The sequence below is a fragment of the Scyliorhinus canicula genome, chromosome 3 (assembly GCF_902713615.1).
Source record: "Scyliorhinus canicula chromosome 3, sScyCan1.1, whole genome shotgun sequence".
Taxonomy (NCBI): Eukaryota; Metazoa; Chordata; class Chondrichthyes; order Carcharhiniformes; family Scyliorhinidae; genus Scyliorhinus; species Scyliorhinus canicula.
This window is the reverse complement of record NC_052148.1, coordinates 203,309,040-203,321,694: the sequence shown is the minus strand read 5'-3', so window position 1 is coordinate 203,321,694 and position 12,655 is coordinate 203,309,040. Positions and strand designations below refer to the sequence as shown.

The 12,655-nt window shown below is 46.3% G+C and overlaps 1 protein-coding gene across 2 annotated transcripts in view; it reads left to right on the top strand.

Annotated features, from left to right (window-relative positions):
• Window positions 1-11,720, top strand: part of LOC119963231 (toll-like receptor 2) — a 31,876-nt gene extending 20,156 nt beyond the window's left edge. For both annotated transcript variants that reach the window (XM_038792028.1, XM_038792029.1), the window contains exon 3: window positions 9,253-11,720. In XM_038792028.1, coding sequence (XP_038647956.1) covers window positions 9,269-11,671 — 2,403 coding nt within the window. In that variant the 5' untranslated portion in view covers window positions 9,253-9,268 and the 3' untranslated portion in view covers window positions 11,672-11,720. The remainder of the gene's footprint in view (window positions 1-9,252) is intronic.
• Window positions 11,721-12,655: the final 935 nt, after the last annotated feature.

Here is a 12,655-nt window from a genome sequence, read left to right as displayed (position 1 = left end):
TGCAGACCTGCTGGGCCCTCTGTTGGTTAGGACCTTCAATAAGGCAGGGGAAGGAGGGGCTTTGCCTCCGACGATGTTTCGGGCGCTGATTTCCTTGATCCTTAAGCGGGACAAGGATCCCCTGCAGTGTGGGTCATATAGGCCGATCTCACTCTTAAATGTAGACGCCAAGTTGTTGGCGAAGATTTTAGCCACAAGGATAGAGGACTGTGTGCTGCAGGTTATTCACGAGGACCAAACGGGGTTCGTGAAGGGGAGGCAGTTGAATACTAGCATACGTAGGTTCTTGAATGTTATAATGATGCTGGCGGTAGAAGGGGAGGCGGAGATAGTGGTGGCGATGGACGCGGAGAAGGCCTTCGATAGGTTGGAGTGGGGGTACTTGTGGGAGGTGCTGAAAAGGTTCGGGTTTGGGGAGAGGTTTGTCAGGTGAGTGAGGCTGTTATATGAGGCCCCGGTGGCGAGCGTGGCCATGAATAGGAGGAGGTCGGAGTATTTTCGGTTATACCGAGGGACGAGACAGGGGTGTCCCTTGTCCCCCCTGCTTTTTGCGCTGGCAATTGAACCCCTGGCCATGGCGTTGAGGGAGTTGGGGAACTAGAGGAAGCTGGTGCGAGGTGGGGAGGAACACCGAGTGTCGCTCAATGCAGATGGCTTGTTGTTGTATGTGGCGGACCCGGTGGGGGAGGATGCCGGAGGTAATGAGGATTCTCAGGGAGTTTGGGGATTTCTCAGGGTACAAGCTCAACATGGGGACGAGCGAGCAGTTCACCCAGGGGACCAGGAGGGGGGGATTGGTAAGCTCCCACTAAAAAGGGCGAAGAGGAGCTTCAGGTACTTGGGGGTCCAGGTGGCCAGGAGCTAGGGGGCCTTGCATAAGCTTAACCTCACGAGGCTGGTGGAGCAAATGGAGGAGGAGTTTAAGAGGTGGGACATGCTGCCGCTGTCTTTGGCGGATTGGGTGCAGTCAGTCAAGATGACGGTGCTCCCAGAATTTCTGTTCCTGTTCCAATGCCTCCCCATCCTTATCCAGAAGGCCTTCTTCAGGCGGGTTAATAGGAGCATTACAGGGTTTGTGTGGGCGCAGAGGACCCCGAGGGTGAGAAGGGTGTTCCTGGAGCGGGGTAGAGATGGGGGGGCGGCTGGCGCTGCCCAACCTCTGTGGGTATTACTGAGCGGCCAACGCAGCAATGGTGCACAAGTGGGTGATGGAAGGGGCAGCATGGAAGAGGCTGGAGATGGCATCCTGTGTGGGTACGAGCCTGGAGGCGCTGGTGACGGCACCGCTGCCGCTCCCTCCAACGAGGCATACCAGGAGCCTGGTGGTGGTGGCTACCCTCAAAATTTGGGGGCAATGGAGACGGCACAGGGGGGAGGTGGGGGCCTCGGTGGGGTCCCCGATATGGGGGAACCACCGGTTTGTCCCGGGGAGAATTGACGGCGGGTTCCTGAATTGGCACAGGGCAGGTATTAGGAGGATGGGGGACCTGTTTGTGGATGGGATGTTCGCGAGCCTGGGTGAGCTGGAGGAGAAGTTCGGGGAACACCTTCAGGTATATGCAGGTAAAGGTCCCAGGTTCGATCCCGGCTCTGGGTCACTGTCCGTGTGGAGTTTGCACATTCTCCCCGTGTCTGCGTGGGTTTCGCCCCCACAACCCAAAGATGTGCAGAGTAGGTGGATTGGCCACGCTAAATTGCCCCTTAGTTGGAAAAAATAATTGGGTAATCTAAATTTATAAAAAAAAAGGCATATGCAGGTAAGGGCGTTTGTCAGGCGGCAGGTGGCGGAGTTCCCTCTGTTGCCGCGGGGGGTCCAGGACAGGGTGCTCTCGGGGGTGTGGGTTGGAGAGGGGAGGATCTCGGCAACGTACCAAGTGATGCAGGAGGAGGACGAGGCCTCGGTGGAGGAGCTGAAGGGTAAGTTGGAGGAGGAGCTGGGTGAGGAGATCGAGGAGGGGATGTGGGCGGACGCATTAGGGTGGGTGAACTCCTCCTTTTCTTGATCGAGGCTCAGCCTCATACAGTGTAAGGTGCTGCATAGGGCTCACATGACCGGGACAAGGATGAGCCAGTTTTTTGGAAGTGAGGACAGGTGTGTTAGGTGCTCAGGGAGCCCAGCAAACCATGCCCATATGTTCTGGGCATGCCCAGCACTGGAGGAATTTTGGAAGGGCGTAGCAAGGACGGTGTCGAGGGTGATAGGATCCAGGTCAAACCGGGCTGGGGGCTCACAATATTTGGGGTTGCAGAGGAGCCTGGAGTGCAGGAGGTGAAAGAGGCCGGTATTCTGGCCTTTGCGTCCCTGGTAGCCCGGCGGAGGATTCTTCTTCAGTGGAAGGATGCGCGGCCCCCGGGCGTGGAGACCTGGATCAATGATATGGCGGGGTTTATTAAATTGGAGAGGGTGAAATTTGCCCTAAGGGGATCGGTGCAGGGATTCTTCAGGAGGTGGCAACCATTCCTAGATTTCCTGGCAGAACGGTAGAAAAAGTCCAGCAGCAGCAGCAACCCGGGTGGGAGGGGGGGGGGGGGGTTTGTCTCTTTGTTTTGCGTTGAAGGGGCGTGTATATTTGTTCACTGTTGATGGCGGGTGTTAATTTATTTCTTCTTTTTGTACATATAGAAGGGGGGGGTTTGTTTCCTCTTTTCGTTTAGTATTTTGTTATTGATATTTTGTGAAAATTGGGATAAAAAAAAATTTTTTTAAAAGAGAGATTACAGCTACTCCATGCAAACCTGGAGTACGTCTACGTGGCGTACCCCGATGGCAGCCAAGACATAGTCTCTCTCAGGGACCTGGCACCAGCTGGTTCCCCACTCCCACCCCACTGCCCTGGCGCCACCTTTCCTCCCTCAGTGCACCTCACCACAGCCCTCGCTCCAGGACAATCTGTCCTGCCCTTGGTCCCACCCGGGGATGAAGATGAGGTCTACACACTCCCGGAGTCACCGGCGACCGAGCCGATGCCTGCATTGCCACCGGGACTGCGGCCCTCACAACGGAGGATCAAAGCACCCGATCGGCTGAATTTGTGAACTTTCCCCAGAATGTTAACCTTAAAATGCATGTAATTAGTTTTCCACCAACCACCGCTGGACTCTCTTTTAACAAGGGGTGAATGTGGTAGTCACCACTGTTGTATATATCACATACAAGATGTAATATGGTAAGCCTCCTGTAGTACAAGTACAGGGGTAGATCCCTGCCTGCTGGCTCCGCCCAGTAGGCGGAGTATAAATGTGTGTGCTCACCAAGCTGCAGCCATTTCGGCAGCAGCTGCAGGAGGCCACACATCTCTGCTTAATAAAGCCTCGATTACACTCTACCCTCGTCTCGTCGTAATTGGTAGTGCATCAGACTTTAACCTGGTGTTGTAAGACTTCTTTCTGCACTTTGACTATGTGAGCCCTTTTATGGGCAAAATGTTTTTAATCCTGGTGAATGCCCATTCTAAGTGACTATCGGTTCAAGACATGGGAACCATTATATCAACGGCCACAGTGGATGCCTTGCGCCGAGTGTTTTCCATATGGGCTTCCCAAATCAGTCATTTCGGACAATGGCAACCCTTTTACTGGCAATGATCTCCAGGGTTTTGTCTGAACAAACGGTATATGACACACGAGGATGGTCATGTATCACCCAGCGTCTAACTGTTTGGATGATTGGACCATTCAGACCTTCAAGAATGGATGAGAAAACAATCTGATAAACCACTTCTAATTTTTTGTTGCTGTATAAATCAACCCACCACCACTCCACCACAGGGGTCTGATATGGGCCAGGTTTTAGAGAACCCCAAAGTGTATCATGGAGTTCACCTGACCCACAACTTTTATTAGATTGAGGTATGGGGAGCACGCGGCCCACGCTACAGTCGTGATGGAGCAGAAATGGAAAAGTATTTTTTAAAGCAAAACAATGTTTATTCTATGAACTCAAGTTAACCTTTTTAAAACATACAGTGAACATCTTAGCAACCATCAATTCAAATACAACCCCCAAAGAATACAACAACAAGTAATCCTTTAAGTTTTCCTTTTAGCATCCATAAGACTTAAAACACCTTATACCAGAAGTGCATCAGGTTAAAGTCACTACTGTTATTAGTTTTAAATCATTAGGATCGATTTACAGTCTTTAGATTACAGAGAGAGTCTCTAATACACCTGCTGGCTTTGACTGCAGCTATCCAGCTCTGAAAACGAAACTAAAATATACCCTGCAGCAAACAGCCTGAAACGAAAGTAAATAGCTGACAGACAACCCAGTCTCTGACATCACTGCAGTAATAAACACACATTTCTTAAAGGTACTCTCACTGCAGATATTTATATACACACCCATTTAAAACACTCATTTATTAAAGGTACTCTCACATGACAGGTCATACCGACTGAGCTGCTCATGGGCTGTCGGTTTGGAACCAGGTTAGATTTTCATAGAATCATAGATTTTACAGTGCAGAAGGAGGCCATTCGACCCATCAAGTTTGCACCGGCCCTTACAAAGAGCACTCTACCCAAGCCCACACCTCCACCCTATTTCCGTAACCCATGAACCCCACCCAACCTTTCTGGACACTGTGGGCAATTTAGCATGGCCAATCCACCTAACATGCAAATCTTTGGACTGTGGGAGGAAACCGGAGCACCCGCAGGAAACCTATGCAGCCACGGGGAGGATATGCAGACTCCGTACAGACAGTGACCCAAGCTGGGAATCGAACCTGGAACCCTGGAGCTGTGAAGCCACTGTGCTTGCTACTGTGCTGCCCAGATTTTGTGTTTCCAAATTTGGTGGCGATGGTGGAGGCATGTCAGACCTCCCAGAAAAGTCAGCGGTCAGAGCAGAGATCCAGTTTTGGCCGGTAATTCCATTTTAGGTCCAGTTTGGTTAGCAGGACAGGTTGTGGTCCAGTCGGGGCCAGTGCCATTTGTGGTCAATGTCAATGGTAAGACCATCAGAAAGCACTTCGACCACCTGAGGAGTTATGGGGTTGGTGACCTCCAGCTTGAAGTCAACAAGTCCCACCAGCATTGTGGATACTCCTGTGACCCCATCTGGCCAAGGGGAGCCAGGGGCTCTTCATTCTGCCAGGCCAGCTGTGTCTGTAGAGGCCAGTAAGGCCAGTTCACCTGTCATTGAGATGCTGTTTCCTGAGGTGACACCGACTGTTGACAATTTTTCTGTCCAGAAGGGTGCTGTGCCTGTGGCGGGGCTATGAAGGTCCGGTCAGACCTGGAAGCCTCTGAACCGATTGACATTTTGATGGACTTTACTTCCCTTGTTCACTCTTACAACATTTGTAACTTCTGTACATAGTTTTTTTGGGGAGTTGTAATAAGGGACATGAGGGGGAGGGATGTGATAGCGCAGCCCCTTAAGGAGGCTGGACTCCACGGACCACGTGATTAACCCAGGGTCAGATGTGCAGGAGAGTGCATACCCCAGCCAGTAGGGAGTTTGCAGGGTACCCTGGGAGCAGGACCCCAGGAAGTGTGGACCCTGGAGTTGAAGTCAAAAGACTTGTCATCTTGTGTCATGTGCCTGTTATTTAACTGCCTTTGCCTTTCATCAAAAAACATCTTTGTTAACGACTGGAAGCAGATGCTGCAGTGCATGTCTTGAGCCACCATACTAATGATGCCCATCAAACCCCTTGTCGATTGTTGTAAAAACCCATCTGGTTCACTTATGTCCTTTTGGGAAGAAACTTTTCACCCCTACCAGATCTCGCCAACATTCGAATCCAGATCCACAGCATTGTGGTTGACTCTCAAATGCCCAGGGTCCAGAGGAGGTTCACAAGAATGATCCCTGGACTGAAGAACTTGTATGAGGAACGGTTGAGGACTCTGGGTCTGTACTTGTTGAAGTTTAGAAGGATGAGGGGGGATCTTATTGAAACTTATAGGATACTGCGAGGCCTGGATAGAGTGGACGTGGAGAGGATGTTTCCACTTGCAGGAAAACTAGAACCAGAGGACTCCATCTCAGACTAAAGGGACGATCCTTTAAAACAGAGATGAGAAGGAATTTCTTCAGCCAAAGGGTGGTGACTCTGTGGAACTCTTTGCCGCAGAAGGATGTGGAGGCCAAATCACTGAGTGTCTTTAAGACAGAGATAGATAGGTTCTTGATTAATAAGGAGATCAGGAGCTATGGGGAGAATGGGGATGAGAAAAATATCAGTCATGATTGAATGGCGGAGCAGACTCAATGGGCCGAGTGGCCTAATTCTGCTCCTATATCTTATGGTCCTCTGAAATGGCCACTCAGTTCAAGGGCAATTAGAGATGGGCAACAAATGCTGGCCCATCCAGTGACATCCATATTCCACAAAATAATAAATAAAAAGATAATTAAAGGTGACAAGGCAGGTTGAGAGAGCAGTTAATAAAGCATATTGTATTCTGGGCTTTATTAATAAGAGCTAGAGTACAAGAGCAAGGTGATTATGCTGAACTTATACAAGACACGAGTTAGACATCAGCTGGAATATTGTGTACTGGGTGTCACACTGTAGGAAAGATGTGAATACGTGGCGAGAGTCCAGAAGAGGTTTACAAAAATTGTTCCAGGGATGAGAAATTTCAGTTAATTTAGTTATCTTTTATTGTCACAAGTAGGCTTATATTAACCCTGCAATAAAGTTACTGTGAAAAGCCCCTAGTCACCACATTCGGTGCCTGTTCGGGTACACAGAGGGAGAATTCAAAATGCCGAAATTACCTAAAAGGCACATCTTTCGGGACTATTGGGAGGAAACCAGAGCACCCGGAGGAAACCCACACAGACACAGGGAGAACGTGCCGATTCCGCACAGACAGTGACCCAAGCCGGGTATCAAAACAGGGTCCCTGGCGCTGTGAAACAGCAATGCTAACCACTGTGCTACCATGCTGCCCACGGATTATGAGGACAGATTGAGGAGGTTGGGACTGGTGTGAAGGCTAAGAGGTGATTGGTAAAAGGATCAAGAATGAGAGGGCACTGATTTAGTGATTTGTAAAAGAAGCAAATTTGATGCGAGAAAAAACTTTTTCACACAGTGAATGTTCAAGTGGTTTGGATCTGGAATATACTGCCTGGAAATATCGTGGAGGCAAGTTCAATTGAGACATTCAAGGGAGCATTAGACAATTATTTTTTTAACATAGAATTTACAGTGCAGAAGGAGGCCATTCGGCCCATCGAGTCTGCACCGGCTCCTGGAAAGAGCATCCTACCCAAGGTTAACACCTCCCCCCTATCCTCATAACCCAGTTACCCCACCCCACACTAAGGGCAATTTTGGACACTACGGGCAATTTATCATGGCCAATCCACCTAACCTGCACATCTTTGGACTGTGGGAGGAAACCGGAGCACCCGGAGGAAACCTACGCACACACGGGGAAGATGTGCAGACTCCGCACAGACAGTGACCCAAGCCGGAATCGAACCTGGGACCCTGGAGCTGTGAAGCGATTGTGCTATCCACAATGCTACCGTACTGAATTTGAATAGAAACAATGTGCAGGGGCATGCGGAAAAGGCAGGGGAATGGCACTGGATTTAGATTTGAGTCAGAATAGATTTCGTGACATGAAGACTTCATGCAAGTGGTCAGAAAATCTACAATTTCTAAACCTTTCGATCTGAAAAATAAAATGTGTAAACACCAGGTTAAAGTCCAACAGGTTTGTTTTGAATCACTAGCTTTCAGAGCACAGTTCCTTCCTCAGGTGAATGAAGAGGTGGGTTCCAGAATTATATATAGACAAAGTCAAAGATGCAAGACGATGCTTTGAATGCGAGTCTTTGCAGGTAATTAAGTATTTACAGGTCCAAATGGAGCAACTGGAGAGAGGGATAATCACAGGTTAAAGAGATGTGAATTGTCTTAAGCCAGGACAGTTGGTAGGATTTCCCAAACCCAGGCCAGATGGTGGGGGATGAATGTAATGCGACATGAATCCAAGGTCCCGGTTGAGGCCGTAATCATGTGTGCGGAATTTGGCTATAAGTTTCTGCTCGGCGATATCTGTGTTGTCGCATTCAAAGTATCATCTTGCACCTTTGAAATTGTCTATATATATATATGTTTCTGGAACCCACCTGAGAATTCCATTCTGGAATTCACCTGAGGAAGGAGCTGTGCTCCGAAAGCTAGTGAATCAAAACAAACCTGTTGGGACTTTAACCTGGTGTTGTAAGACTTCTTACTGTGCTCACCCCAGTCCAACGCCGGCATTTCCGCATAATGTATAAAAGAATGCATCCCTCCAAATATTGAAGTATTGAATTTAAGTAACAATGCCCTCACAGTTTTGATGTTAATCTCCCTTTGCTCAAATAATTCAATATGTCCAATAAGTTTAAAAGTCACAATGATAATTTGGAGAGCCAGTGCAGACATTGAATCATAGAATTTACAGTGCAGAAGGAGGCCATTTAGCCCATCAAGTCTGTACCGGCTCTTGGAAAGAGCACCCTCCCTGAGCCCACATATCTTATCCCCATAACCCAGTAACCCCACCTAACATTTTTGAACACTAAGGGCAACATTACTCCGGATCACAGAATTGCTATGGCGCAGCAGCTGTTAGGGATGCTGGAGGTCCCATTCCATTCGGCACTGCTGGCATGGCACCCCAATTTAACCTGCTTCACCTGCCATCTTGACCCCGGGGTTATAATGAAATTTAGCCCCTCATTATTATTGATCTTTCATGCTTGGGTGTCGCATGCCATTTATTCTGCTGAGATTACGTTTTTCCAAATACCTTTTCACGCCTCATCCGTCGAACCCCAGTTCTCTGTCTGCAATGTATAAATGGCACGAAGCAAGAAACACATTTCAAACTCGTCCTGAAATGAAATGCTCGACTCTTTAGGGTTCCCTTCCCCCACTTTCTGCTGTGGACGATGCTGAGCCTTCCCTCTCCGCAATAAGCACCAATTTGGCAGTGTGAGTTGGGCACAGGACATGGGACCTCCAACAACCCGAACAGCTTCTTTGTTAATTATTATATCTCTCCCATTCTGAGATGGCATGTTGGGCCTTGACTGATATCTTGAAGTCTCCAGAGCCACAATAAGGGTGATGAAATACTGTTTAAGTGGTCTTTTCAATGTACGGGAGTTAAACAACTTCCTGCAGAGACCAGCTAATAATTGAGAAACTCCAAGAAGTTATTCCTCGAAGGAAGCAGTAGCCAAAAATATTACATTGCACTAATGCTGGTTTTACTTTTCCATTTCAGGCACCTCTGAAGAACAATGAAAGCTCCCTCTCTGTGGATCCTTCTTGTTGTATATATTTTTATACCAACAGTTTTCTCAGAAAGGAACTCTCCCCTATACGATGCCTGTCAAAAATGCAACTCTGACAACCTCTGCGACTGCTCTTCGTTGAAGATAGAGAATATTCCACATGTATCGGAAAATGTGCTTCGGTTTGATCTGTCTCACAACAAGATTTCACAAATTAACGACACTGATTTCATAAGATATGTGAAATTGAAAGGACTCATACTGCAATCAAATCAAATCCAGTCTATTGCTGACCAGGCATTCCAGCACAACGCAGAACTGGAGTATCTTGACTTGTCAAATAATCTTCTGACTCAACTGTCACCCAATTGGTTTAAATATCTTTCCAAATTACTATCTCTCAATATTTCAGGGAATAATTACACAGATTTGGGACCAGGGAGAATTTTCTCAAATCTGACACAACTCAGATGGTTAGAATTTGGCAACCCTTATCTTTCTCGTCTCAAGGAAGATGACTTTGTAGGAGTTACACAGCTGGAGGAGTTCATTGTAACAGCAGAGAAATTACTTGTGTATCAGAATGGAAGTTTCAGTTCATTCAGAAATATAAGCCATGCTGCCTTGAGTTTGCACGACATATTTCAGAATAAACCAGACCAAGCTCAGCAGATTCTTGCTGATTTGTTAAGATCCACCACCCACATAGAGCTGAGAGACTTAGCATTTCCTGACAAAACAGACAATCCAATATTTCCCACAGTGAACAATTCAGCAGTGAGGAAATTTACCTTCAGAAATAATTCTCTTACTGATAGTATCGTGCTTAGTTTTATGAATTCGATGCTAAATACAAAATTGTCTGAACTAGTCGTGGTAGATGGTGAGCTTTCAGGAACTGGAAACTGGAAAATTGAAAAATCCATAAGAAGCAACTTTCTACATTCAATAACATTAAGTAACATATCCATTAAAAAGTTTTATTTATTTTATGACCTTTCAGGTATTAGCTCTTTACTTGTATCCATTAAAATAGCTAAACTTACAAAGCTAACCATGCACCTGATGCCATGCACTGTATCCAAAATGTTAAAAAATGTCGAGTTCCTTGATTTAACTGACAATTTGCTCAAAGATGGTGGTATGCAGGAAACTGTTTGTTCAGGAGCTTGGCCTTCTGTGCGTTATCTTATTTTGAGAAAGAATGATTTGAAATACCTGGATGTAATAAGCTCAAAATTATCCACACTTTCTAAGCTTACCCATTTAGATTTGAGTCAGAATAGGTTTCATGACATGACTTCATGCAAATGGTCAGAAAATCTACAATTTCTGAACCTTTCGAGCTGTGAGATAAAACATATAAAAGAATGCATCCCTCCAAATGTTGAAGTATTGGATTTAAGTAACAATGCCCTCTGCAGTTTTGATGTTAATCTCCCTTTGCTCAAAGAATTAAATGTGTCCAATAATAAGTTTAAAATGTTACTAGGTGATGGCTACTTACCAAAGATGGAAATTCTGAAGATTGGCAATAATAAACTTACCTCACTCACAGATGAAGAAATTACGATGTTTAAGAAGCTTCAATTTTTAGAGGCTGGGAGAAATAATTACATTTGTTCATGTGAATTTCTGTTTTATATGAATAACGGCGTAACCGTACAACTGTTGGACCAAACAGAGAATTACATCTGCGATTCACCTCTGTTTCTCAGGGGAATGGTGGTACAAAATACGAAGCGCTCTTTTTTTGACTGTCATACAACATTGTCTCTAGCCTTACTGTGTGCTGGCATATGTTTGGCAATAGCAATTAGTGGGATGCTGTGCTACAAGTATCATTGGATCTGGTATATCCAAATGACATGGGCATGGCTGAAGGCAAAGAGGAAACCAAAGAAAGTGAGGAATAATGATATTTGTTATGATGCCTTTGTTTCGTACAGTGAGATGGACTCCGAGTGGGTGGAAAGCTTCCTGGTAAGAGAGTTAGAAAGTGCTCATCCACCTCTGACACTCTGCCTTCATAAGCGTGATTTCACACCAGGAAAGTGGATTATTGACAACATTATCGAGTCCATTGAGAAAAGCAGGAAAACCCTGTTTGTTCTGTCTCAACATTTTGTTCAAAGTGAATGGTGCAAGTATGAGCTTGGCTATACCCATTTCCGTCTATTTGATGAAAACGATGATACAGCTATACTTGTTCTGCTGGAGTCGATTCCAAAGGAGACCATTCTTCAGAGATTCTGCAAACTTCGGAAACTGATGAACACAAAAACCTACTTGGAATGGCCGCAGGATGAAGTAGAACAGCAAATCTTCTGGTTTAATTTAAAAGCAACATTGAAAGAAGAAATGAATGTAGCTGATGTCCATGAGAGACACACTTTCTCTATAAAATGACTAATATATTTCCAGTCTCTTTAAAATAAAGCAAAATACTGGTTTATAATTTTTGTTTGCACTGAGTGCTGAATTTGGTGCATTTGAGTGCTATAGTGAGGGTTTGGTGACTGAGGGAGTATAAGGGTTCATTTTTGTCTAAAGTCTAGTCTTTCTTTTATTTAGTTAATTAACTTAAAAGTTGCTGTTTGGTTTAGAAGAAGGTGAATTTTCAGTCAGCTTTAAACAAAGGTTCTACTTGTAGGTACTTGCAGCTGGAGCATGTTAATTAGATAATTGGATTAGGCCAGTTTTCAAAGGCTAGAGTCACAGTATAAAAGTGATCCAGCTACAGTGCAGACTTTGTTTACAGTGCAGACTTTGTTTGCACTGAGTGCTGAATTTGGTGCATTTGAGTGCTACAGTGAGAGTTTGGTGACTGAGGGAGTGCTGAATTTGGTGCATTTGAGTGCTATAGTGAGAGTTTGCTGACTGAGGGAGTGCTGAATTTGGTGCATTTGAGTGCTATAGTGAGAGTTTGCTGACTGAGGGAGTGCTGAATTTGGTGCATTTGAGTGCTATAGTGAGAGTTAGGTGAGGAGGGAGCAAGGTGCTCCTATCATTTCATTTCCACAAAGAGCGAGAAGGGAGCCAGGAGTTTACAGAGAGTGCAGCTGACTTGGAACAGAGTAAGAGGGCGAAGGTCCAGTTGGTCCACAGGGCAGCTATATTCTGTAAGGTAAGAGGGGATGGAGGCTAGGGCAGTTGCATGCTCCTCCTGTAGGATGTGGGTGGTGAGGGATACCACCGGTGTCCCCGCTGACTATACCTGTGGGAAGTGCACCCAACTCCAGCTCCTCAGAGACCGTGTTTGGGAACTGGTGCTGGAGCTGGATGAACTTCAGATCATCCGGGAGGCAGAGGGGGTTATAGAGAAGAGTCACAGGGAGATAACCACACCCACGGTACAGGACAAGAGTAGCTGGGTTACAGTCAGGGGAAAGA